Source organism: Bos grunniens, chromosome 18 (assembly GCF_055505025.1).
Source record: "Bos grunniens cultivar Pamir isolate PY7600 chromosome 18, Bosgru_T2T1.0, whole genome shotgun sequence".
NCBI classification, from domain to species: Eukaryota; Metazoa; Chordata; class Mammalia; order Artiodactyla; family Bovidae; genus Bos; species Bos grunniens.
Window position 1 is genome coordinate 5,466,544 of NC_141182.1, and position 25,597 is coordinate 5,492,140.

The 25,597-nt window shown below is 46.0% G+C and overlaps 1 protein-coding gene across 27 annotated transcripts in view; it reads left to right on the forward strand.

Moving 5' to 3' along the window:
* The window catches only part of WWOX (WW domain containing oxidoreductase), a 907,382-nt gene that overhangs the window by 62,360 nt on the left and 819,425 nt on the right, over positions 1-25,597 (forward strand). Inside the window, exon 6 of one of the 27 annotated variants that reach the window (XM_086350030.1) lies at positions 10,382-16,212. The exons of the other annotated variants lie outside the window; for them this stretch is intronic. Within the exon in view, the coding sequence (XP_086206156.1) occupies positions 10,382-10,543 (162 nt within the window). The 3' untranslated portion in view covers positions 10,544-16,212. Of the gene's footprint in view, positions 1-10,381; positions 16,213-25,597 lie in introns of those variants that run through there. 27 annotated transcript variants of the gene reach the window in all.

Here is a 25,597-nt window from a genome sequence, read left to right on the forward strand (position 1 = left end):
TAATATTATGGCACTTTGACAGCCCTTCAGATTTATGACTCCGGGAAAATAAACAAATGAAATGCAGGTGCTGGAGCAGAAAGAATAAGTTATTACTGAACTTTAATTACCTGGAATGTTTTAGCCAGGAGAGAATTAGTTGATGAATTACAGGATGTTGAAATCTACATCAAATTGTGAGCAACATGCAGACAAAAATGAAAAGGGCGGCTGGGAGGGTGCTGTTTTTCAGGGAGGAAAGGATAGGGCACATCTGATGGTGATCTGAATAGTGTTCCATCGATTAATCCCTGTTTCCAGTGGAGCAGGATTTTACACAGTGCTGTTCAGAGCTCGGTCCCTGACCCCACTGTCAGTACCACCTGAGAACCTGTTAGAAACGGAGGTTCCTGGCCTCCCTGTGCCTGAGACCTTCTAGATCAGAGTTTCTGGAGGTGGAGCCCAGCAGTGTGTGTTTCACAGTCCCTCCAGGAGATTGCAGTGTATTGCTCTGCAGTTCTCATGCTGTGTGCCTTTTTTTTTTTCAAATAAAAGGGCAAGTACAGATTTTTACCTCTTTTTACAAAAATCAGGTGTTGTTCTTACAGCCTCATTTACCAGCTAACCCGGAGATTCTTAGACTGTTTAAAAAAACTGTACGGGTACTTATGAAACATCCGTTTTGTACTATATGTAGTGGGTGCTCTAAGACAGTTTAGTATACAGTACGTCCCCTACATACAAACCACCTTCAGTTTGTGCGAAGTTTTGAAAGTTGTGAACTTTCAAAGTAGCAGCGTGTGTTCTCGTGTCCAGTCATGTAAGTTAGTTCGTGTGTCTGGTGTACAGTGTCAAGCGCGTGCGTCCTCGTTTAATTCTCCTTGTAGTATTTCCTGCTCTGAGAGCCTTTAACAGATTGGTTGGGGGAAAGGTTCGTGCTGCTTAGAAACTGTGAAAATAGAGAAAAACACGTTTACTCATCTGCAGCCCTCTCTGAGGAGTAGGGTGACAGTTTATTGTTCAAACCAGAAAATGCGGAGAGCCATAGGGCCATGCTGATTATCCCAGGAGAAGAGGCAGCAGCCGGGAGAGAAGCAGGGATGTCCGAGCAGCCCCGTCCAGTGCAGTTACCCAGCCGTCTGCCCTGGCCGGGCTCCGTACGGCACAGGTGCAATCTGGCTTCCGATGAGCCCTGCACCGGCCTTCGTCTCTGCAGCTCTGGGTCCTCTCCTGGCCTCACCTTTTAAGAACTTGCTGTTTTCATTCCCATAGAAGCCTGGCCAGCCTTCAGCCCAAGACTGTCGCCATTCCTTGGACAGTTAGTTGCAGAGCTAACTGTGACTCCAGATCTTTCGTTGTGAAAGTTGCAGAGATTTTTTTCCTATTTCTTGCCTCGCTGAGTCTTCGCTGGGGCTTGTGGGCGCTTTGTTGTGTCCTGTGGGCTTTGCTTGTTGCAGAGCATGGCCTCCAGGGCACACGGGCTGTAGAGCGCCTGGGCTCAGTGCTGTGTGATGGGACGGGGACCATTTTTTAAGTCTTTACTGAATTTGTTACGATATTGCTTCTGCTTTATATTTTGGTATTTTTGGCCCGAAGCGTGTGGGATCTTAGTTCCCTGACCAGGGATCGAACCCACACCCCCTGCACTGGAAGTCCAAGTCTTAACTGCTGGACCACCAGGGAGGTCCCAGCACTGCAGTGTCTGTTGCAGGCAGCCTTCCTTTCGTGTGGTTTCTCCCATCGTCTGACCCTTCCAGAGGCCGCCTTCTTGTGGAGAGTGCCGTGCGCCCGAGGAGCAGAAATGCAGTGTTGACGTTGGACTGAGCCTGACTGTCCATAATGTAAACCTACCCAGAATTCGTGCAGCGCCGTTTAGAAATGCACAGCGATCATCAAAACTGCCTTCCACCTGGGGTGGTTCATGGCTGGTCTGGTCTGGGAATGTGGGTAAGCGAGAGCTGGTTAAGTGTTTATTTTCAGCTCTGGTTAAATTTGCAACCTTGGAGAAGATGCTGGGGCACGTGGCAGCGAGGTTGGTGATCAGAGTCCTCGTAGGCTTGATGGCCTTCTTGCATGCCTGCCAACGGCTTTGGGGAGACATCAAAGAAGAGCAGAAATAATTCTGTGTTTCCTTAAGGTATATGTGAAAAAAAAAAGTTCTTTTTAGTCATATATGACCCATTGCGTTTGAAGTAACTCTTTTAGCCGTTACTTGTAGGGGATCCAGCAAAATGGAAGCTAGTTTGTGTAAGAGAGATACAATGGAAGCTTCATTCATGAATTGGTGAAGTCATTTGTCTTTTTTAGGGAGAGTTTTGGATTACAGGGTGACATTTTGGTAGACTGGTGTCGTCAAATGGTAGCATTCGGGGATTGAAAAGGACTTGCTGAAATCATCCCGTTTACCCCCCACCCCCAACTCGACAAATGGGGAAACTGAGGCCCAAAGAGGGTAACTGAGCCTGTAGTGTGGCAGGCAGGGATGCCTTCTTGGAGATGCTTGTCATATTGCCCATTTGTCTGCTGTGAAAAAAAAAAATGGGTGCATGTTTGTTTGTTTTTTAAAAGACAATGGAACTGCCTGTAAGATAGGAACCGAAGCAGCCAACACTTCTGCCACTTCATCTGGATGGCTAGTTTAATTCTTCTCATTTTGGTGATGGTGACGATGATGATACAGTAGTAGTAATGGTAGTAGGGGCATTGTGTGCCAGTCTCGGCGTGCAGCGCTTTCAGTGCCTCAATCCAGTTCATTTGTACTGTCATAAACCGCATTGACGTAGTTACGATTATGAATCCTATTTTCAGGTAATATGAGGCTCAGGACCTTGTCTAAGCACACACGGCAAGTAAGCAGAAGAGATGAAATGCCGTCGGAGGGCAGAAGGCTTGCCCGTCATGTTCCTCTCGGTGATCCCTGGTGTGCAGCAGTGTCTGGGCTGAGTTTGTTGAATGAATGACTGAGAGTACATCAGGGTTGGCCACTGAGCCCTGCGGGTTATGACCTGGGTGGCAGCACTGTGGGAAGGGACAGTTTGGTTGCTTTGTTTTTGGAAAACTAGACCAGTGGAAGGTACATATAACCAGATTATTTTTCTCGGGTACTCAGCTGTGTGAATCGATTTTCATGTTGGTGCCGCTGAAGTGCCCCCACTTCTTCATCTGCCCGCTAGCTTGTTGAAGATGGACTAGTTTATGGGACACAGTGATAAGCACACTGTATCCCAGTTCTTTGAAAATCACTGATCTGGTTCAGGCATTCTCAGTTGGCCAGCTCCCCTCACCATTCAGAAGCGGGAGCTGGCTCGTAAATCCACTTGATTTGGAAGGAGAGAAGAGTGGATCAGCTGGAGGGACAGAAATTGAGAGCAGAGGGGCCATGGAAGGACTCGTGGACGCATCCCGGAGCCTTTGGCCTTCACCTGGAGAGACAGTGTGTGATGGGGAGAAAGAAGGGTGGCCAGAAACCAGTCACTACTATAAAAATTACAAGACCTCTGGCGACACTAGCTAGGCCTTCGGAAGTGCGTGTAGAAACCTTCTTGTTGCTTGTTGCTTCGGTCAGAAAACCAGCTGGGGTGGTGCTTCTGAAGTCCCCTTTCCTTTCGGAAAGTAAGTAATTGTCCTGCAGCCTGTCAAGACCGATGGTTACTGAAGGAGATGAACTGGAGAGGGAAAGAGAGAAGGAAACACAGCCAGGGTTGGGGTTGGGGGGATAGACACACAGAGAAAGACAGACAGACGCGCACACGGGGGAGAGAGGTTGGGGGAGGGAGGGAACCACTCTCCTGAGTGTTTTTATGGAGCTTTTTAGTGCCAGCCTCTGCATGATGGGTTTGATCACTGTTTTCAGAGTTCTCTGATCATTTCTTGCTCAGAAAGGAGGAAATTAGAATTGTTGAGCTATGATTTGTTTTAATCAGAAAGAAATTGTCTAACATAAATCTCCCCGTGAGTGCTGGAAAAGCCCTAAAGTGGCCAGGAAAAAAAAATACCAATACTTTGCAAAGGAGGAATGATTGTTCCAATCCGTGGCTTAATTGACTCTAAGCCTTAATGAGACTCGGGCTGGAGCAGGCTGTACAGGCTTGGTGGCTGGGACCACCAGTGAAAGGCCCCAGGGAGGGGAGGACTTTGGGGTGGTTATTTGGTTCTTTGCTATGGACGCGATTTTTCTAATTGAGCGGGAGTCCCTAATACCAGATAGTCATTTTTTTTTTCCTATGAAGAGAGTAAATTTTTTTCTCTAACACAATAATTTATTTTAAATTACAGCCTTTTCTATTGGAAGCATTCATTTATGTTAGATTATCATTCCCCAAGTGAAGTTTCACTGATGCTGTATAATTAAATATAGATTGTTTTTAAAGAGTATATATTTTAAATTTATAAGTGGACAGATTGTGGTATATCAGACTTTATTTAAGGAGAGTAAATAGCTCCTCCCAATGAGCATGATGCTGGTCAGAAAGGATTCCTTCGGCCTCAGTGTGTCCCTGTTCTGGGCCAGGCACCTTCGTGGGAAGGGATGCTGAAATGTGCTTGTGTCATCCGTCTAGAAGCGAGGTCTTACCAGTATAAATAACTGGCTCGGGCTCTGATCTGCCCCAGTTTGAATCCTGTTTCTCTACAGACCAGGTGACCTTCACTTCCTGTTTCCTCATCTGTAACATGGGATGCTAACAGTATCTGAGTCACAGGGTTGTGAAGATTAGCTGCTCTTGCACAGAAAGTGCTTAGAATGGTACCTGGATACTTAGCACAGTACCTGGGTACCGGCTGTGTGCTATACAAGATTAAAAAAAAAGGGCATTTGAGGCCGCTGTGTGGTTTGGCTCCTGCCTGCCTCTCCAGGTTCCCCTCCTACTACTCTCCTCCTTGTCCCAGCCGTACCAAACTCACGGCTGTTCCCAGACTCTCTGTCTCTCTTTCGGCCCAGAGGACTTCCTCTGCTTAGGGCAACCTCAGCCACGGTCATCCTAACTGATGGGCACGTCCTTATGCTGTGAGTCTCTGCCCATGTGCGTTTTCTCCCCAAAGCTCTCGAAGACTGCTTTTCCCCCCTCCTGCCCAGCTTCCCTCCCTCCCTTCCCTTCTCTTAGCAGAGGGTTAGCACCCCCTTTTCTCTGAGAGACGTGGCAGTGATGAAGAAAACAAAGGTCCCTGCCTCCAAGGAGCTTACAGTCCATGTTTTGGTTTTTAAACACGTGTCCATCACAGCACTGCTCACATCACACACTGATTGTTGGCTGAATAAGCCAGAGACATCTGTGGGAACTTTATTGTATGCCAGGCATCCCACTGGATGGTGAGCCTGTGTAGTACCTGAGATTCTGTGCTTGCCTTCCGGGAGTAGAGGTGTTTTGACAGATGTGTACGTTGATAATAGTATTATTATTACTAACCCTCCACTTAGGGGTGCAGGTGTGAATGGGCAGGAGTTGGGCAGGCCCTGGCTGCCAGCCCAGGTTCAGTAATGGCCAGGCAGCAGCAGACCCCGGGCCGTGTGTCCCGTCGCCTGTGGCTGCTGTTGGACCAGTCGGCTGGAAGTAGGCGGGTTTCTCTCTGACTCCAGCCGCCGAGTTCATGGTCACAGCCTGCAGTGTGGAGTCAGCCCGACCTGCATAGGCGTCCTGGCTCTCCATCCGCTGGTGGGGCATGTTCTCAGCCCAGGCACCCCTCCGGCTGACTGGGGAAGCGGGGGCGCTGTTCCCCTTGCAGGGCACTCGTCAGGATGGAGTGGGATGACAGTGCTGGCTCCTGGCTGCACTCTGGCCCACCCGCTGGTGCACTTGAGTGAGAGCTTCTGGGGTCTCTTCCTCACGCCTGTCCGTCTTGGCTCCGGCCCCTCTGGGTCTTCCTGACCCCCTCTTCCCTCCGGATGCCAGCCAGTGCCTCTTTTGGGTATGTCTGCCCCAGTGAAGCCTCCTCGCTGCGGTACTGGATCCCGTGGGATGGTGACGGTTTCCGGAAGCTTCTGGTCCGTGCGCCAGCTGGGAGGAAGCAGAATCATTCCCCGTGCCTTGGCTCGCATCCTAGAAGGCTGCACAGATACTCTGGGCAGGCTTCAGCGATCGTGCATCAAGGCCTCCATTATGGCTCTGGAATGAAAACATGCCCCGGTGCTCCCCGCGTGCGGAGCTGGAGGCTGTGCATGGCCCAGACCTCACAGTGGCACTAACCTGCCTCCCACCCAATCAGGAGGTCCCACGGCAGCCAGGGGCTGCTCCACACGCTCAGCTGCATGCTTGTTCCTCTGAGGATGCAGAAAGAAAAACAAAAGCAGGCGTTCCCAGGACCCGAAATGTCGAGACGCACTTCCGGCCTGAGGCCGGACGGGTCACTTGAAGCTCAGAGAAGTGATCTGTCCACGTTTGTGGAGCCAGACTCGGGACAGGCCACAGAGCAGTCACGACTGCCTCGGTGGTTGCTCATCTTTGTCAGGAATGCCGACTTCATAGCCCCACATTCATGTTCTCCTTAGCAGGGACCCTCCTGTAGAGGTAGTCGTGAATCTGGCAACTCAGAATCGTAAAGGTTTTAGGATTTGTGGAGAATTTATCCGTGAAAGGAAATGGACGAATTAAAAATACAAATGGGCTCAGCTGCCCCCGCAGGGAGGAATCCTCGGGATCCATGTTTCTTCCCCCTTCATGCTGTAAACATATGGCGCGGGTTTTCTGCCCTCATTACAGATGCTGAGAGGAGGCAAAGACAAATATTTATATTACATTCATGTTTTACAGTAAAAACACTGTTCGGTTTGTTTATACAGTTCCAGTGTTACAGTTTTTATGGTTGGTAATGAAACCACTGTAAAAACCAGCCTGGGTTATATAGCAGATACGATAAGGCCCAAGTATTCAGGGAGAGACCCTGGACGGGATGGTTGACGTCACGAGTGGGGCATCAACGGCTGAACGATGTGTTAGGACAGGGCAGGCTAGGCTATAATAACAGACGACCTCAGAGTCTCCAGGGCTTAAAGCAGCTGAGGTTTATTTCTCCTTCCAGTGACGTTCTCCATCGGGAGTTGCTGGGAAGGCCGAGCTAGATGGAACCTGCCTTAGCTGCCCGGAGTCAGTGTGCACTGCTGGAGGCTGTGACAGAGGACGAGAAAGGCTTGCTGACCACGCGCTGCGCTTCGGGTTCATGGCTCAGAGGCGGCTCACGTTCCAAGGGCCAAAGCCACGTGCAGCCTCTGGGTGCAGGGGGCATACCCACCATGTGCACGGAGGGCGGGGCGCAGCCAGGATAGCAGAGCGCCGCCCGCAGGACCCTTCTGGCCGCCTCAAGCCTTTCTGGGGTTTGTTGTTGTTTAGGTGCTAAGTCGTGTCCGAGTCTTTGCCACCCGGTGGACTGTCATCCTCCAGGCTTCTCTGTCCATGGAGTTTTCCGGGTGAGAATACTGGAGTGGGTTGCCATTCCTTCTGCAGGGGACCTTCCCGACCTAGGGATCGAACTAGCGTCTGCTGCATTGGCAGGCGGGATTTTTACCACAGAGCCACCTGGAAAGAGCTCCTTTTTGTTGTTACTTAACTGTAAGTCGGGCTTCCCTGATAGCTCAGTTGGTAAAGAATCCGCCTGCAATGCAGGAGACCCTGGTTTGATTCCTGGGTCGGAAAGACCTGCTGGAGAAGGGATAGGGTACCCACTCCTGTGTTCTTGGGCTTCCCTTGTGGTTCGGCTGGTAAATAATCCACCTGCAATGTGGGAGACCTGGGTTTGATCCCTGTGTTGGGAAAATCCCCTGGAGGAGGGAAAGGCTATGCACTCCAGTACTCTGGCCTGGAGAATTCCATGGACTGTATAGACCATGGGGTCACAATGAGTCGGACACAACTGAGCAACTTTCACACTTTCAACTGATAGTCTGTGTCTTGTCCAACTTTGAATCAAATCGCGGTAAAGAGGGCATAAGAGACCACCCCTGTCTCCCTAAAGTTGATGAGACTCCTGTCTTCATTTTGCCATGACCTGGATAGAAGGGACCCGCAGCTGTCTCCAGGAATAGGTCACAGTGCAGAAAAAGGTTTCAGATCCACAGGTTGAGCTGTGATTTTGCCTGAGTGTGTTTGCGTTTATATGCTGATGCCTGGAAGCCCATCAGTAGACTGCGCTCCCTTAAGACCATTACTCTCAAGTGGTGTACACTGCCCCCGTCATGCAGGCATGAAGCGCTGGAGATGACCAGCGATCCAAAGGAAATGAGAAGTGTACTTACGAAAGCAACACGAAGCGACTTTCCACAGACACTTAAAGGTGGTGTCTGGAGCTGAAATGTCCAGTATGGTAGCCAGTGGCCACGTGTGGTAATTGAGGGCTTGAAATGTGCCTGGTCCAGGTTGAAATGATCTGTAAGTGTGAAATAAAATACTTTACAGATTTTGAAGACTTAGTATAAACATATGACATATTTTATTAATTTTTTATATTAGTTTCCATGCTGAGATGATGTTTTAGATACTGGATTTAATATTTCAACTGTGTTGAAATATTAAAGTTGCTTTCACTTGTTTCTTTTCACGTCTTTTTTGACTTGTCTACTAGAAAATTCAAATTACATATGTGACTTTCATTATTTTTATTGAACAGGACTGATCTAAAGGGTAAGCATCAGGAAGAGAGAGAGAGAAAATAACTTGATGCCTTTTTCATAAATTCCTCATTGCTGGAACTCACAGTTTAACCTGACAGTTTATATCCTTGTTGCCATTTTCTGCTTAATATTTTTTTTTGTATTTTAAAATAATTCCAAATTTTCATAGTAGTTGCAAAGACTAGTACCTAGAGTTCCTTGGGGACCCCTCACCCTGCTTCCTCCAGTAATGACATCTTATATAACAATACTGCTAAGTTGCTTCAGTCGTGTCTGACTCTGTGTGACCCTATAGATGGCAGCCCACCAGGCCCCGCCGTCCCTGGGATTCTCCAGGCAAGAACACTGGAGTGGGTTGCCATGTCCTTCTCCAATGCATGAAAGTGAAAAGTGAAAGTGAAGTCGCTCAGTCGTGTCTGACTCTTAGCGACCCCATGGACTATAGCCTACCAGGCTCCTCTGTCCATGGGATTCTCAAGGCAAGAACACTGGAGTGGGGTGCCATTGCCTTCTCCGATAACAGTACTAAAATGGTCAAATGTAGGAAACTGATATTGGTAGAATATTATAAAGATTTTATTCATATTTAATTGGTTTTTACATGTACTTATTTGTGTGTGTGTATATAATTCTGTGAAAGTTTATCATCTACTTAGGTTTGTGTAACCACCACCATAATCAAAAAACTGAACTGTTCTTGCATCTCCCAACCAACACTCTTTATGTTAGTTTTTATTCTTTGAGTTACTTTTTACATTTTTAATTGATGTATAGTTGATTTATAGTGTTGTGTTAGTTTCTGATGTACAGCAGAGTGGTTTGGTTATATAAAGATGTTTGTGTATGTGTGTGTGTATATATATACTTTTTGATGTTATTTTCCATTATGGTTTATTACAGTTTCCTGTATATAGGGAATATAGTTCCTTGTGCTATTCAGTAGGACCTTGTTAATCCATTCTATATACAATGGTTTGCTGAGTTATTTCTTAATTAGGTCAGTTACTTAGGGTGAAAAACTTCTAGGCAACTTACTAGCAAAAGATGCTCTTGGCCCCGAAGTCCATTGCTTTGTCTCTCCATCCTGCTCCTGGAGCGTAGCCGAGTTATCCCCAGCTCTGCATGGAGTTACCCCTCACCTTGAGCACAGTGAGAGTAGTGCACATCTCTTGACAAGGCAGTTGCTTCCTGACCCAGTCTTAAAGGCGACGGGAGTGCCGTCCCCTTAAACAGGCAGCTTGTGTGACCCGTGTGGGCCAGGTGTTCTGGACGATTTACACGGAATCTAACTCCCAGAGTTGCAGGTTTTCTCTTCTCTTTTCTTTTTTAAAGAAAGTGCCTTATAAGTTGCATTTGGTGCTTTTGGAAATAGGTATTATTTGCTGTATTGGAAAGCTTTTTTTAAGTAGGAGGGTTAACTGGGTATGTGCGTCTCTGGCTACTTAAGTAGGCTTTCTTGATACTTGCATCCTAAGATTTGTGTCCGTTTCTTGTTGTTAAAGTCAAGTACACTTTATCCTAATTTTCAACACCTCGGGAGGGCACAGAGAGGCACTTGTCTGCACTTTCTTCAGGCTAAACAGCCCAGGGAGCAGAACCCTGCGTGATCAAGCCCCTCTGTGGCTGGTTCTGCCTTCCTACATCCTTACTAAACATACCGTCCAGACACAAATGCTCTGTTCCTCTGTTTACCTTTTCCTGAAAGAACAAGAGGTTTATGTTACCAGCTTATACTGGTTACATATCAGTGTGGCATGTTCTACATTTTATTAATCCAGGAATATGTTCCCTTAACCCCTCCAGGATGGAACCGTATCTGCAATGCTTATTTTCAACTTCAAGATCTGTTATGACTTTGGAAATCTTAAACAAAAGTTTTTAAAATGGCACCCCACTCCAGTACTGTTGCCCGGAAAATCCCATGGATGGAGGAACCTGGTGGGCTGCAGTCCATGGGGTCGCTAAGAGTCAGACACGACTGAGCGACTTCACTTTCACTTTGCACTTTCATGCATTGGAGAAGGAAATGGCAACCCACTCCGGTGTTCTTGCCTGGAGAATCCCATGGACGGAGAAGCCTGGTGGGCTGCAGTCCATGGTGTCACACAGAGTGGGACACGACCGAATCGACTTAGCAGCGGCAGCCGCAGCAGCAGCAGTTTTTAAAATAAAATCAGTGACTGTGAGAGTCCCGTGTGATAATGGAAAAGAAATGTAATTTCTTTGCACCTCAGTTTCAGTGTGTGTAAATTGAAGAGACTGATCGTGATGATTATGGTGTGATTTGTTTTGTTGCTATTTGAATATATTGTATTTGTTGTAGCGTGAGGCCCACAGCTGACTGTCCATTGTGTAATTGCAGTAAAAATAGACAAAGCCTCCAAGCACAGGACCTTGCACTTTTGGGTACTCAGTGAATAACTTCATTTCAGTCGGTTTCTCCTGTTTGTTGAATGAATGAGTGAATGGATGAATGAATGAATGAACTTGAATTCCCCCATCACAGTTAGCTTTCTTCTTGAAGGTTGAAAGAAACTACATAGTTTTGACATGCTTTGGAGAACCAAATCAGAAAACATAAAACAAGGCATGGAAACCAGTTGAGTTTCTGTTTCCCTTATTATTCCATTTTTTAAAATCTAAGTCCGTATTTTTGTATGATGCAAATGATCAGGTTTAAACAGATTCTTTGGAAGATGTGGTTCGGGTTCAGGGATTTAAATGATGTGGTGGGTGTTTCCCAGGCATTTTAAGACCTCCTAAGGCCTCCATTTCCATTAAGCATTATGGATGCATTCCAAGAATTTAATTAATATAACATCTCTTCGTTCATTGTAATTCCTCACCAGGGTTAGGAGAACTTGGGAGTGTTTAGTTTTTTATTCAGTTGATTAAAAGGTACTTTCTATGGTTTTCTAAGTAGCTATTTTCTATGGAATTCAGAAGTTGTCCATGAATATTAAATCAATACAACTAAAATGATCAAAGCATTGAGAAGTGCTTTCATCCAAACATAGAAGAATAGTTCTCTTGCCTCAGTTGGGAAAAATAAAGTTATAAGGCTACAGATTGGAGTAAAAGGGTCATATTTGAAAAATCCCAGAACGGTAGGAGTTTTATTTGGAAGTTTTGAGGAGCTCAAAATAAGAAGAGGGAAAAAAAAATAAAAACCAGTAAATCTTATACTTCATAGAATGGGCATTAAACTATGGGCTGTCATGACATGGTCCAGGCTGAAAATCCATTGGCTTACATACGGACATTGCAAGATCTGTGCGTGGTTAACATCCTTCGTGGGTCTTGGTGGGGTGAGGGTGGGGGAAGGACATGCCTTTGGAATCAAATAAATGTTTTTCCTTGGGGCCGCTGGAGAAAGTGGAACCTACATCTGACGCAGTAAGGCACATCTTCTGTTACTATTCTGTGCTTGGCTAACGTTGCAATTAGATTGGATCCTGGCGAGGAGGGGCTGGGACAGAGGAGGCGGGCGGGGGTGGGCAGGAGGTCATTCTGGGTGCGTCCTGGGACCGCCTCACTGCTCGCACTGCTGCCACTGGGTTGCGCTCACTGCCATGGGTGATCTTTGCTCACAGGTAGGGAAGGAAGAAAAACATACTTCTGCCTGTCAAAAGTAGCATAATCATGAGTTTCTAATACATTTGTTTGAGCTTTCAACAAAATGCTCCAAACATTTATCACATGGCCCCAACATTTTAACAGGTTTCATTAAAAAAAAAACCTTGGATACCGTTTTTGTACATATTATACATGGCATCCACATGAATATGTTAAATGCACTTTATTACTTTCGGTCTCTCTGTCTTTTCTCCCCTGTACATGATTGCTATTTTATAGCTATATTTTGGTGGAATTAACATAGATTATCCACATAGAGAAGGTTTCGGGTGGGGATTTACAACAAGGCAGGTTCTTCATCCTTGGAAGGGATCCTTCTCTGAGTTTGGGATTTGAGAATGCATTTTGGAGTGGTCCAAGCCGGCTGGAAGGTGCAGCCTGTGGGAAGATGAATTGAAATCTTTATTAGAGCCATTCTCAGAATTTACGGGATATTTGATCACAGGCGTGACTTACCTCAAGAATGATGGAATGCTTCTGCTTGGAATATTTTTAATTAATCTGCCTTGGTTGTATTGAAACTGTGACACAGAGAACACTAGAAGTTGGTAAGGAATAACTCAGAACTATATGGAGAACAACGTGGTTTTTGGGCAAGTTAGTGAACCTCTTTGTTTCCATTTCTTTGTACATAGAAGGAAGATAAAAAATAGGCCCACGTCCTGAATTTTTGTTGGGAAACGCGTGAGTGTTTATGACAGCTCAGAACAGTGTGTGCCACACAGTAAGCCCTTGGTGTTGTGGCCGGTTTCCTGTCGTTGCTCTTGTTTCTGACTGTGGCCGTTTGTTACTTGGAAGCTCTCACCGTGGATGCAGTCCACGGGGTCGCAGAGTCAGACGCGACTGAGCGACGGAACTGCACTGGCTGGTGGTTGATGCATTCTCTTCCCTGTCCATTTTGTAATAGTAACTGTCAAAGCTTTTATCCCTTGGCTGAGAATTTCTTTATTATAAATCGTGCTGTTACAGCTGGTTATGAAATACATAATGTAGGTGGGAAACAGCTAAGACTTGAACGTGGAGGAAGAAAAGTTCTTAACGAGGAAGGGTCATGTATGAGTAAGTTTTGGCTGCAGTAGCAAGCAGTGCCGAACCCTCAGGGGCTTGCAGAAGCAGTGTGTATTTCTCTGTTCAGGCCCCACCAGGGCTGGAGATTGGCCTTGGTCTTGCTGTCCTAGCTGGGCTTCCCTGGGCTGGTTCTTACGACTTGGCATTCCAGGGCCCAGGCTGCAGGAGAAGTTGTCAGAGGCAGAGGCTCGTGTTTGCTCCACGTTCTGATAGTTGTGTCAAGTCTCAGGGCCAAGACCAAGGTCGGTGGGGCAGGAAAGTGTGTCCCACCTGCAGGACAGCATGACAGAGACAGGGGGGGACAGCATCTGAACAAGGGCCGTGCTCCACCGAAGATGATTTCTTAGGATACATGCGTGTGTGCCAAGTTGCTTCAGTCGTGTCCAACCCTGTGCGACCCTGTGAGCTGTAGCCTGCCAGGCTTCTCTGTCCATGGGGTTCTCTAGGCAGAAATACTGGAGTGGGTTGCCATTTCCTCCTCCAGGGGATCTTCCAAACCTGGGGCTCGAACCTGGGCCTCTTACATCTCCTGTGTTGGCAGGTGGGTTCTTTACCACTGGCACCGCCCAAGAAGCCCATTCTTAGTCTAGTCTTTCAGTAAAATCCCAGTTCACAAGCTCGCTTAACCTTTATCCGGGGCTTCTTTAAGTAGTTAAAACCGCAAATGCGCGAGTGAAAAAAGCAAGGTGCTTCTGACAGTTGGGACACAGTGGCCACTCGTACTTCTGAGATCAAACCAGGGGTCTTTGCGGGGACCGCTCCGAGGCCAGCCCGGAGGCATCCAGATTTGTGGCCCATCCCAGCCTCCTCTCATCTGGTCTGTTCTCCCTTCAAATGTCTTCGTCAATCAGTAATTAGTTTGAAATCCAGACTTCCATTAAGTGTTACTGAGTTCCCTCACGCTGACATTGACAGAGCCCATTTCTTTAAAGTCACAAGCCGTGTTGCATCCTGCCGTTTGCATATTTTAACAGAAAAGATTGCAGTTGTGGTGTAAATGACCCAGTTTTCTGGATATATTTACGTGAATGTCATAAACTTATTATCCTTCCCTTCCACTTCACTGCTTTTCTGCTTTTCTCCAGTGTTTTGAAATCATATTTAAAACATCATTACAGCCTCTGAATTCTATCCAAAGTATAAATAAATTTTACCAGGTGAATCTTTTCAAAACAATACCAAGTAGCTGGTCTGATTTAGATCTCATCTTATGTAGTGGCAGCACCATTATGCAACCAATGAAAAATATGCTCTGAATGTTTACAGGATGGCAAGGGGGGAAGTGACAGAATGTCAGCCTCATATGGAATTTGCATGAATAGAGATGCTTAAATGAGGACGAGCAGTCTTGGCCAAAAATAACATTGGAGGGGATAAATTTTGGAGGTCTGGTTTAATAAGAGTAAAGATAGGTCTTTTTAAGATGTAGTTTTTAAAAAACAAATAGAACGAGCCTTTCAAGTTAGGAACTTTGTTGCATTCTTCTGCAGACAAGGCTTCTTGTAGCCACTTGGTGGCTGAGGTGCGTCCCTGATGGTTCAGTGATAAAGAAGCCACCTGCAGTGCAGGAGGTGCAGTGGGCGTGGGTTCGATCCCTGGCTTAGGAAGATCACCTGCGGGAGGAAATGACAGTACTCTTGCCTGAAAAATCCCTGGATAAAGGAACCTCGTGGGGTCACCAGGGGTCGGTCCATGGGGTCACAAAAAGACTCAGACATGACTGAGCGACTGAGCACACACGTGCGCACAGTGAGTGACGTGTTTGCTTTTTAAGTTAAGAAAAATGAGATTCACTCAAGAATCCAAATTTCTGGCTTCTCTTAAAAACGTTGGAAGGGTTGACTGATTAGCCGGGGCCGCGCAGCAGCCGTCATTGTGTGTCTTGGAATGTTACTCACTCCTGCCTGGTTGAACCACCCTCACTCCGGATCCTTCCAAACTCCTCTTCCTCTGTTTTATTTTTAGCATTTACAGGACACTAACATTTTCTTCAATATTCTCATGTATTGTATTTATTGCTTCTTGACTGCCTATCCCCCAGAAGAGTGTGAGTTCTGACGTAGAACATAATTTTGCACAGAGCAAGTAAGTCCTTAATAAGTGTTCATTGATGTGATAAGTGAATGAGTTGTTCCCTGGCTGACATTTGCACCTGCAGCTTTTTCCCTGCCTCCCGCCTGCTGTGGGCCCTCTGGGAACCCTGTCAGGTTCCCCAGGACTGTCGAGCTATGTGATGCCCCAGGACCTTGGGAAGTGCTGGCAGTCCTGCCTGCAGAGCCTCCACCCATCCACTGCTGAGGTCCTCAGCCTCTTTCTCCCCCTAAAACACTGTGCCCGGCGTGAAACTTTTCTGTGAGCCTCTGGGCTGAACGGAACCTGCTCCGTCATTCAACCCGACAGGCGCCTCCCCGTGACAGTTCTGCAAAAAGACCTTGAGCTCCTCCAGGGGTGGAGATGCACCTTTTCATCTCTGTGACAGCTCCTGGCTCAGCCCCCACTGGTGATGATTAGGTGGTCTCCCAGTGCATTCAGGTTTCTCGAATGCTGATGATCCTGACCCGGCGAAGTTTCCACATGTCACAGTTGGAAACGGAATGAGAGAGAGTGAGCTCCTGCGTTTTGAGCCCAGGCGTGGTGGATGGAGTGGCCACTCTCGCCTTCTGGTCTCCGCTCCTCAGGGAGGGCACCGCCGTCACCGTGCGTCTCGGGTCACAGCACTTGGCCCTTTGTCATATTGAGGGCACTTCTCAGGAGGAGGTGGCCCCGTGGGAGTTACTGTGAGGGCCCAGAGAAACCTGCTAATACTTAAACCTTTCAAAAAAAAAAAAGAGTTTGACTAAATGATTGTACCTCTTAGCCATATATACAATTAATTTGAATGTATTGTAAGTTGGTTAAAATATTCCATTAATGAAAAAGGTAGGCCCAGCTTATGGTAAATACACTACTAAGTGTTTATAGTACATTTCATATTTTACATGATTTCCTTTATAATTCTGCTTATCTTTTCATTCTAATTCCCTGAAGGACGTATAAAAAGAACCCCTAAAGAGAGTAATTACCGCTGTACTCTTTAACCAAGGCTCCTTCTGCAAAGCGAAAATCTGAGCAGCTTTTTAAAGAAGGCTGTTTTTAAATAAAAATGCAAATAAGCTACTTTGTAACCACATTAATTACCCACCTAGCCTCTTATTACCATGTTTGTATTGTTTGCAAATACTATTTACAGTCATGTGGAAATTAGCATCGCTGGTCCAGAGGAAAGATGGTGGTGGGGAGGCTGTGCATTGGAACCAATTAGGGCGAACCTTGTCTGCACGCAGGCTCAAGGGAGAAAACACAGCCCTGCAGTGTCAAATAATAGCATTAGCTCTGACTGCCTCGGCAGAGCGCCGTAATTATATTATTGGCCCTGTTTTGCTTCCGCAATGAATTTCATTGCCCGCATTGTAAAATCAGCAGGCAGCAAAGTTTCTGCTAATGATTTAATGTACTCTCTGATCATTTTGGACAAAAGTCACGATAAGAGCCCACGAGGCAAGTTTGATCACCCCTGCGGACCGCTGCCTGGCTTGAGCATTTTCAGTTGCAAAAATCCCATCTCCTCATCATCCCCGGGAAGTCCTGCCCGTGCTGGAGAGAAAACGACTCACGTGTTACATACTTTTGAGCAGAAGGAAAAGGTGATCTCGCACAGCAGAAAAGAGAGAGGGCGAGTCGAGGGCCAGCCTGTGTCAAGCACCTTATGTGGCATGTGACCTCTGACCTGTGACCTGTCACCAGTTCCTGCAGAAAGGGAACTGAGGTTCTAGCTTCTGTAGAAACATGCCATGTGGAAGGCGCCATAAGCGGTGATTAAACTAGCCCACTCTTCACATCAGGTGTACTTTTTTAAAATACAGTTCTTTTTAAAAAACTTCAGCCAATTACTGACTAGGATTTATATTCAGTGGTTTTTTTTTTTTCTTTGATTCTTACATCAAAATATGTTTTGGATTTAACAAATGCTTTTCACATGCTTTGAAGTTATGGGAATCTGAGCTTTACAAGTCTTCTTGTGAAAGAATGGACTCCTGCTTTTAGGAAGCTCTGTGGTGGAGCGCTGTGGATCCTCCCAGCGTGCATCCAAGGAGGAGGGAGCGGGGAGCTCTGGATTATCGCGTGCAGAAGTCTGCAGGCGTTACCTGGGTGGGTCATCCAGTAACACCACGAAGCAGATGTCAGTGCCCCATTTGCCAAACGGCAGTGAGAGGAGAGCGACTTACCCGAGGCCGCACTTGAGAAGCAGAATCTGAAAACAGAGCCTGGCTGTTTTAACAAAACACAGCAAACCGATGCAGTATAGACCCCTCCAGGGGTCGTAGGCAAGGTCATAGACCCTCCCCATACTGGTAATTTCCTCTTCTTTACTTTTCTTTTCTCTTTACAACAGATTCATAGTCGTTGTGGGAATGACTTTGAACATTTTGTATTCTATGTATATACACAAATATGTGTATACACACACAATATGTACTCTGAGGCACTCTCAGATGAGTGTCTGTTTTCTGCTCTGGACAGCGTCTTTAGTGCTGTACATTGTTAAATGAGGCTCTGGGCACCCCTGCCCCTCTTTCCCTTTACTTTCTAACTTTTGTCTCTTACTCTTCTACTTTGTCATAGTTAATAACATTTATATCCCACTCTATGCCTGTAATTAAAGCCCCGAGTGCATTACCTATGAATTGATTCTAAAACATGAAAAACAATATTAACGTCCTCATGGCCATAGAAATGTTTCTAACCGGAGGACCACTTAAGGTACCTCCATTCTGTCTCCTCCTCCAAGGGTCCTTTGTCGTGACCCTCGGACAGTGAGGCTAGTGTTCACGTCTGTCTTCCTCATCACGCGCTTACGCTTAGTCCCCCAGTCATGTCCCACTCCTTGTGACCCCATGGACTGTAGCCCACCAGGCTCTTCTGTCCATGGCGACTGCAGGCAAGAATACCGGAGTGGGTTGCCGTGCCCTCTTTCAGGGATCTTCCCGACCCAGGGATCGAACCCAGGTCGCCCACATTGCAGGTGGATTCTTTACCGTCTGAGCCACCGGAAAGCTATCATCATGGTCTGCATGATGAGAGCATGAGGGGTGCAGGTTCCAAGTCTTCTTACTGCCACTCACCTGGAGTTTTGAGCCTGATGAGTGATCTTTGAATCCGGTGTCTGATTTGCATGTACCTGCCATCCACCCCTCGTCCCTCCAAGGTACCTGCGGAAGTGTCTTGCTCAGGCTGATTTTCAGAAGTAAAGGTCTCTCTTCTCAAGCAGCTGATGGCACTTACGTATGTAGATTTCATTGTAAATGAGTCCTTGACAAACCAAGTGGCCTGTTGGATAAAATGATTAGGGGCATGTGGGAAACACTAATAGATGTGAAAGGAGCATTTCCTAGTAGGAAAAAGAATTATTTATGGACTTAAAAAGGTAACGGCTCCCAGAGAGGTCACCAATGACCCGGTGGCCAACGTGTAACCTAATTTGCTTTCTGAGCCTCATTGGACAGCAAGGAAGGAGTAAATAATGCATTTCTTAGAATCTCCCCTTTAAAGTTACTGAGTATCACCATGAGATTTCCTTCTTTTTGTCATTGAAGAATCGTTGGTTTACAATATTGTGTAAAGTAATTCAGGTGTGTGTGTTTATGTGCGTATCTATGTGTATTCAGTTTTATGTGTTTGTGCATATATATACATACATTTGTTCTTTTTCAGATTATTTTCCTTTATAGGTTATTACTGGGTTGGCCAAAGCATTCATTGGGGTTTTTTTTGGTGGGGGTGGGGGTTGAAAAACCTGAATAAATGCTTTGGCCAACTCCATACAAAATATTGAGTAATGTTCCCTGTTATACAGTACGTTTTTGTTGGTAAACTGTTTTATGTGCTAGTGAGGTTTATCTTTTAATCCCAAACTCCTAATTTATCCTTTCCCCCACTTTCCCCTTTTGGTAAGTGTAGATTCGCTTTCTACATCTGTGGGTCTGTTTCAGGTTCATTTATATCATTTTCTTTAGATTCCACGTATAAGTGGTACCATGTAAATTTTATCTTTCTCTGATTCACTTCACTTAGTGTGATAAGCCGTAGGTCCATCCGTGGTGCTGCGTGGGCATTATTTCACCTTTGATGGCCGAGTGATATTCCATTGTATACATGTACTGCCTCTTTTTCACCCGTTCCTCTGTTCACGAACAGCTAGGCTGCTTCAGTGTTTTCTGCCAGGAGATCTCTCAGGCGAAGCGTTGAGTCACTGTTAGAACTGGCTAGAGAGCAGCCTGATCGTTGATTGTTGCCTTGGCCTCTGGCTGTGCGCCCTCTCTACACAGCAGGTCTGTAAAAGGTCCTCTCTCGTTCTCTGCTTTCTTCCTTCTCTGCTTCACGTGCGTGTGTGCTGAGTTCGCTTTAGTTCAGTTCAGTTCAGTCACTCAGTCGTGTCCAGCTCTTTGCGACCCAGTGAACTGTAGCCTGCCAGGCTCCTCTGTCCATGGGATTTCCCAGGCAAGAGTACTGGAGTGGGTTGCCCCTGGAGATCTGCCCCTGGAGATCCCGCCTCAGGGATCAAACCTGAGTCTCTTAGGTCTCCTGCATTGGCAAGCTGATTCTTTACCTCTCATGAATTCATTCCTTTCACATGGCTGATGTTCCTTTCCGGGACTTTCTGCACAGGTTATAGCAGAGACAAAGAGAAAGAGAAAGCAAAGGGTGGGGGTGGAAAGCAAAGGTTTGGTGCAAGCGTTTGATCTCCGTGAGCCTTGCCGCCCCTGTGTGAAGCAGGGTCTCCTCACTGCTTTGTACGGCTGCTCTGAGGGCATGAGGAGTTTTCCCACGTGCTTCTCAGAGTTACCCTGAAATGCAGACGGCCCCTGGTTTGTCCTGTCGTCGTTCTTACTGCCGAGCTCGTGTTCCGGGGCGCTGGCTTCTCGGATGGCTGCCTGTGGTGCGTCTTCACTGTTCATCCATGTACTGGGAGATGTGACTTTGGTGCTTGCAACCTGAGGGACACTGTTTTCTGTAAGGACTGGGTTAATCTTAGAGTGGGGTGGCCTTGGCCCAAGGTGAGCCTGTTGGTCTGTGTAAAGAGCCCCCAAGCTGGCTGGTCTGGGCCCCGCATTCTCTGGTGGTGTGGGCATTCTCCTTCTGTGGATGGGACGTTTTGCTTCTGTGCACTTGTGATGGGGTATGCCGGGGGCGAAAAGCAGGCATCCCTCCCCAGTTCAGGCCATTAAAAATTCACCCCATTTTTATTTGTGAGTGGGTCTGAGTGCTTAGCGAAGTGCGAACAGAAGAGAAGCTTACGCTGAAAAGACAAACACTGACTCCAGCCTTCCAAATAGAGACAGCGCGTCCTCACTCTCATCGAAGCCATTAGAAGGGAAATTGGGCTGAAAACAGTGTGATCATTTCCAGCATGGAGGGGACTTGGCTGCTGGGCAGCATACACGTAGAATGGTTTTATCGTAAGGTATGAGAGTGTACCCACCGATTTGACAGCGTTTTCCCTCTCTTCTGCAACTGCTGAAGTAGGGAAGGAATTTCAACTAGCAATCAAAACATTACGACAGTTAGCTGTAGTGAAGGAAAACTAATTCAGTGTCATTATACAAGGAGTGTGGAAAGGCCGAGGGCGTAAGAAACACTGTTAAGCACACATGAAGGTAGAAAGCTTGAGAAAGCATGATGAGAACACGCTCGTGGTCTGAGCTTGGTTACTCTAAGTCTCTGCTTGAGTCCAGAGTGTCGCTAATTCAGGTTAAATGGGAGATGTTTGCTGAGGCCGCAGTCATCTTTTGTGGTTAACAGCAGGTTGAAAAATGTGCAAGAGAGAAGTCAGCCTGGATAGTTCTCTAACACAGTTTGCTTCTTTTTGGAAGAGTCCTGGTCCAGCCCCACGGGCCAGGCTGTGTATGTAGAATTATTTCAGAGCTGCTCTTAAACGCATCTGTGCTCCCTCCATCCCTCACTGGGCATTCTGTTCCACTTATTCTTTGTATTTTCTTTGTTGTTCTTTCTGCTTTTCCTCTCTAAGCTCTTCACTCTTCATTTCCTGAATTTTTACTAGCTCTCCTGGTCTCTAGCAATTTCTTTGAACTTGGGTAACTAGCAGTTACCCAAACCTGGGTGACTTTTGGTTGACAGGTCAGACCGGGTGCATTCTGGGCACAGTGACACCCCATCTTCCTTTCCAGAGTGGGCTCAGAGCACTGGCTTAGGAGGGAAGCTGGTACCTGATGCTGGCGCTGTCTGCCATGACTGGGTGCCCTTGGCAGGGGTGAGGGGTGGTCTTAGACTGTGCCTCATCCTTCTGTTCCCTGCTTTCTCCAGGGACTTAGCTGGTGAGGTCTCCTAGGTTCCCAGTGGACCCGAGTTTGGTCCATCATGAGCTTTAGCTGGTGAGGTCTCTTATGTTCCTGGTGGACCCGAGTTTGGTCCATCGTGAGCTTTAGCTGGTGAGGTCTCTTACGTTCCTGGTAGACCCGAGTTTGGTCCATCGTGAGCTTTAGCTGGTGAGGTCTCTTACGTTCCGGGTGGACCTGAGTTTGGTCCATCGTGAGCTTTAGCTGGTGAGGTCTCTAACGTTCCCGGTGGACCCGAGTTTGGTCCATCATGAGCTTTAGCTGGTGAGGTCTCTTATGTTCCTGGTGGACCGGAGTTTGGTCCATCGTGAGCTTTAGCTGGTGAGGTCTCTTACGTTCCCGGTGGACCCGAGTTTGGTCCATCATGAGCTTTAGCTGGTGAGGTCTCTTACGTTCCCGGTGGACCGGAGTTTGGTCCATCGTGAGCTTTAGCTGGTGAGGTCTCTTATGTTCCTGGTGGACCCGAGTTTGGTCCATCGTGAGCTTTAGCTGGTGAGGTCTCTTACGTTCCCGGTGGACCGGAGTTTGGTCCATCGTGAGCTTTAGCTGGTGAGGTCTCTTATGTTCCTGGTGGACCCGAGTTTGGTCCATCTTGTTCGTAGCTGCTCAGGTCTCCTAGGTTCCCAGTGGACCCGAGCTTGGTCCATCGTGAGCTTTAGCTGGTGAGGTCTCTTACGTTCCAGGTAGACCTGAGTTTGGTCCATCGTGAGCTTTAGCTGTTGGAACACAGCCTAGTTTGTCCAGTTTTCGTGAGCTGAATCTCAAAGAAGCTCTCTAGACCTTGGTTGTAACTGAAACTCATCGACAGTAATTTTTGGTCTGTTCGTCAGATCAGCTTCCGGTTTGGGGAACGTTGTTGTAACCACATGTGTTTAGGCTTTCAGCAGTTTAAAAATAAAATTATATTGGAAATAATGCTAGATGATGGCAGATCTCTTAATTTTGTGTATATACTACTCTAATTACCAAAAAGCTGTCTTTGAAAACAACGTAGAAGGTAAACAAGAATAACGTTTGAGTAATTCTTTGCTCTTCTGCCTCTGAATCTGGCTTGAAAATGGTCTTGAATTTACATATTCTTGGTCCTTTAGGAACCATAAAAACATATCCTTACATATATATGAAATGGTGAGAAACTGCATATTTATTAAGAATCATGACCCGTAGGACTAGATAAGTCAAATTAAATCTCATAAAAATCTGTTATGGAAAATGAATACGAGGCAGTATTTTTTCTTTTAGGGTCTACTTATTAATTTTGTCATGTTTAATATGTTACAGTTGCAAACAAAGGCATAAATGTGTGTGTTCACTCCTAATTAATTTACGTAATTGGGTTTTATAAATTTAGGTGTTTAGGAAGCTGTGCATAACACACCCCATTTACTGTGTGCTGTAGCCAATAAAAGCATAACAGAAAGAAATATAGTTTGAAGCTCACTTCAGTGGTAAATATAGATTAATTGTAAATGATATCTTTGTAATGTTTATTTTAAATTTTGCAATGCTGCAGATTTTCTGAACATACCAATTAATGTTCTTATTTGAAGTAATGACTAGTTAATTACTATAAATTCTAAGTGCTCTATCTCTGACAATTAGAAAGTCTCTTACAGCTTTTGTGTAGTTCCAACTGCATCATGTAAGCAGCACAACATCAGAGAAAGAGTAAGCATGGAAGGGAGGGTCTTTAAAAGATGGATAGTTTGTCGCTTTCTGTTTTGGATGGTTGTTCTTGTGTGTGTGTGTGTGTGCACACGTGTGTGTGTATCTGTGTGTATGTGTATATATGCACATTTGTGTATAATTTCTATTTCAGGCTACATAAGCAGTGAATGAGCTGAAAAAATCTGAAATGTATTTTTGAATTTTTAAAATAGGTTATGTATTATAACGTGAAAACCAAATGCTCTGAGATAAAAACTAGTAAATTTTAATGTTTGTGGCATACCCGTGATGTTACCCAAGAGCTCAGCTTGGCAACAAAACTGCGTCTGCAGCCTGACAAAGACCAGCTGGACCGATCTGGTGAGAAGGGGCCTGGACTTTGTAGCCAGGTCTTCCCTGATGTTTATTCACGTGCGGAGGGAAGGCCCCCTTCTTTCCTCACCCAGCTGAAAGAAGACTCTGAGAAACCCACGTCAGTGGCAGTCTGCTTCTGTCCAAGGCATGAAATGTTGTCAAGTCTGTTTTTATGAATATATTTAAACAGAAGACTGTGTCTCTGATCCAAACATCTGCCTTTTTGACCAGCAACAAGCACCTGGAGCTATTTGAATACTGGGCCTGTACGCCTTTGAGAAATGCACTTGATCCACAGTATTCTTTGTAAACATAATACCTTCCATCCAGCGAGAGAGTCTGTGCAGGGTCAGTCAGGAGGGCCTTTTGTGCGTTCTGTTTTGTGCCTTACGGGTGAAAGGAGAATGTTGGATATGCTTATGAAAGTACAGGCTTAAGTCAAGTTCAGTTAAGTTCAGTCTCTTAGTTGTGTCCGACTCTTTGTGACCCCATGAATCGCAGCACGCCAGGCCTCCCTGTCCATCACCAACTCCCGGAGTTCACTGAGACTCACGTCCATCAAGTCAGTGATGCTATCCAGCCATCTCATCCTCTGTAGTCCCCTTCTCCTCTTGCCCCCAATCCCTCCCAGCATCAGAGTCTTTTCCAATGAGTCAACTCTTCACACGAGGTGGCCAAAGTACTGGAGTTTCAGCTTCAGCATCATTCCTTCCAAAGAAATCCCAGGGCTGACCTCCTTCAGAATGGACTGGTTGGATCTCCTTGCAGTCCAAGGGACTCTCAAGAGTCTTCTCCAACACTGGGATTCAAAAAAACGTTGAATAATCATGTGTAAATATAAATACTGTATGTGGAGTAAGTGTTATGGATCATATTTATGATGAAATATGTATGTCTTTCCAAGGGTAGGACCTTCATGATTAATTTATAACTTACACTCCTTACCTTACATGTAAGTAACAGAATAGTAATTTTCTTCTTCCTGGAGAATTGTTACCCATGGAAGGGGGAAAAAAAAAAAAAACAATAAGCTTTTCTCAAAACAGCAGAATGCCCTTCAGAGAGAACTGGAAAAAAAGTATTAGAGAAAAGCCAAAAAAAAAAAAAAAAAAAGGATTGTCGGTTCTGGTGATGGTGGAAAAATGACGTGCGAGCAGAAGTGCCCGACGCTGAGCTTCATCTGTTTTGTCATGTTATGACAGAAATCATTACAAGTGTGATAGGTTTATTTATAAAGACTCGCTTCTATATTCAAAGTACATCTATTCCAGCATTCCTCATTTTGAGCCAGGCCGTGGATCAAGATGAAAGAAAAATTAAATTGTATATTGAAAAGCTGTTAATTGAGCTGTGCTGTCTTTAGCGGGAAAGCATGGGCTTCGGGCAGTCGATCCTGCCGAGGATTTTTAATGCACTGCGTCGGGAGGCCGTCAGCCTGCGTTGGAGAATGCAAACAGGGCTAATGACAAAGCCCCGAAAACTTCAGTGGTTTCTGCCCGTCTCTTTGGAAGGCGAGAGTGTGCCCTTACCCACACGTAGAAGCCTGCAGACGTACGTTCACGATGGGACGAAACCCTGTAGCTTCTTGCCTTTAGGTCACCAAAACCTGTTTCCTGTGGAGTCATTTGGGGGCCTGTTTAAAGTTTTTAATGTCCGCCCTTATAAAATTATTATAAGAGATTGCTCCCCTTTTCCTAATAACTGTATAAGAGATTTTCCCCCTCTTCCTAATCAGTGTAAATTCAGTTGCATTTCAGAGGATGGCCAGATAGTATTTCATCATCTCTAATATCCATTTAAAAATGTTAGGTCTCCCCAGTTATAATTCTCGAAAGTAGCTTATCAGTGGTTTAATATGTTATCTCCCTTCTCTAAGGCAGTGTTAATTTCCTTTTGTTGT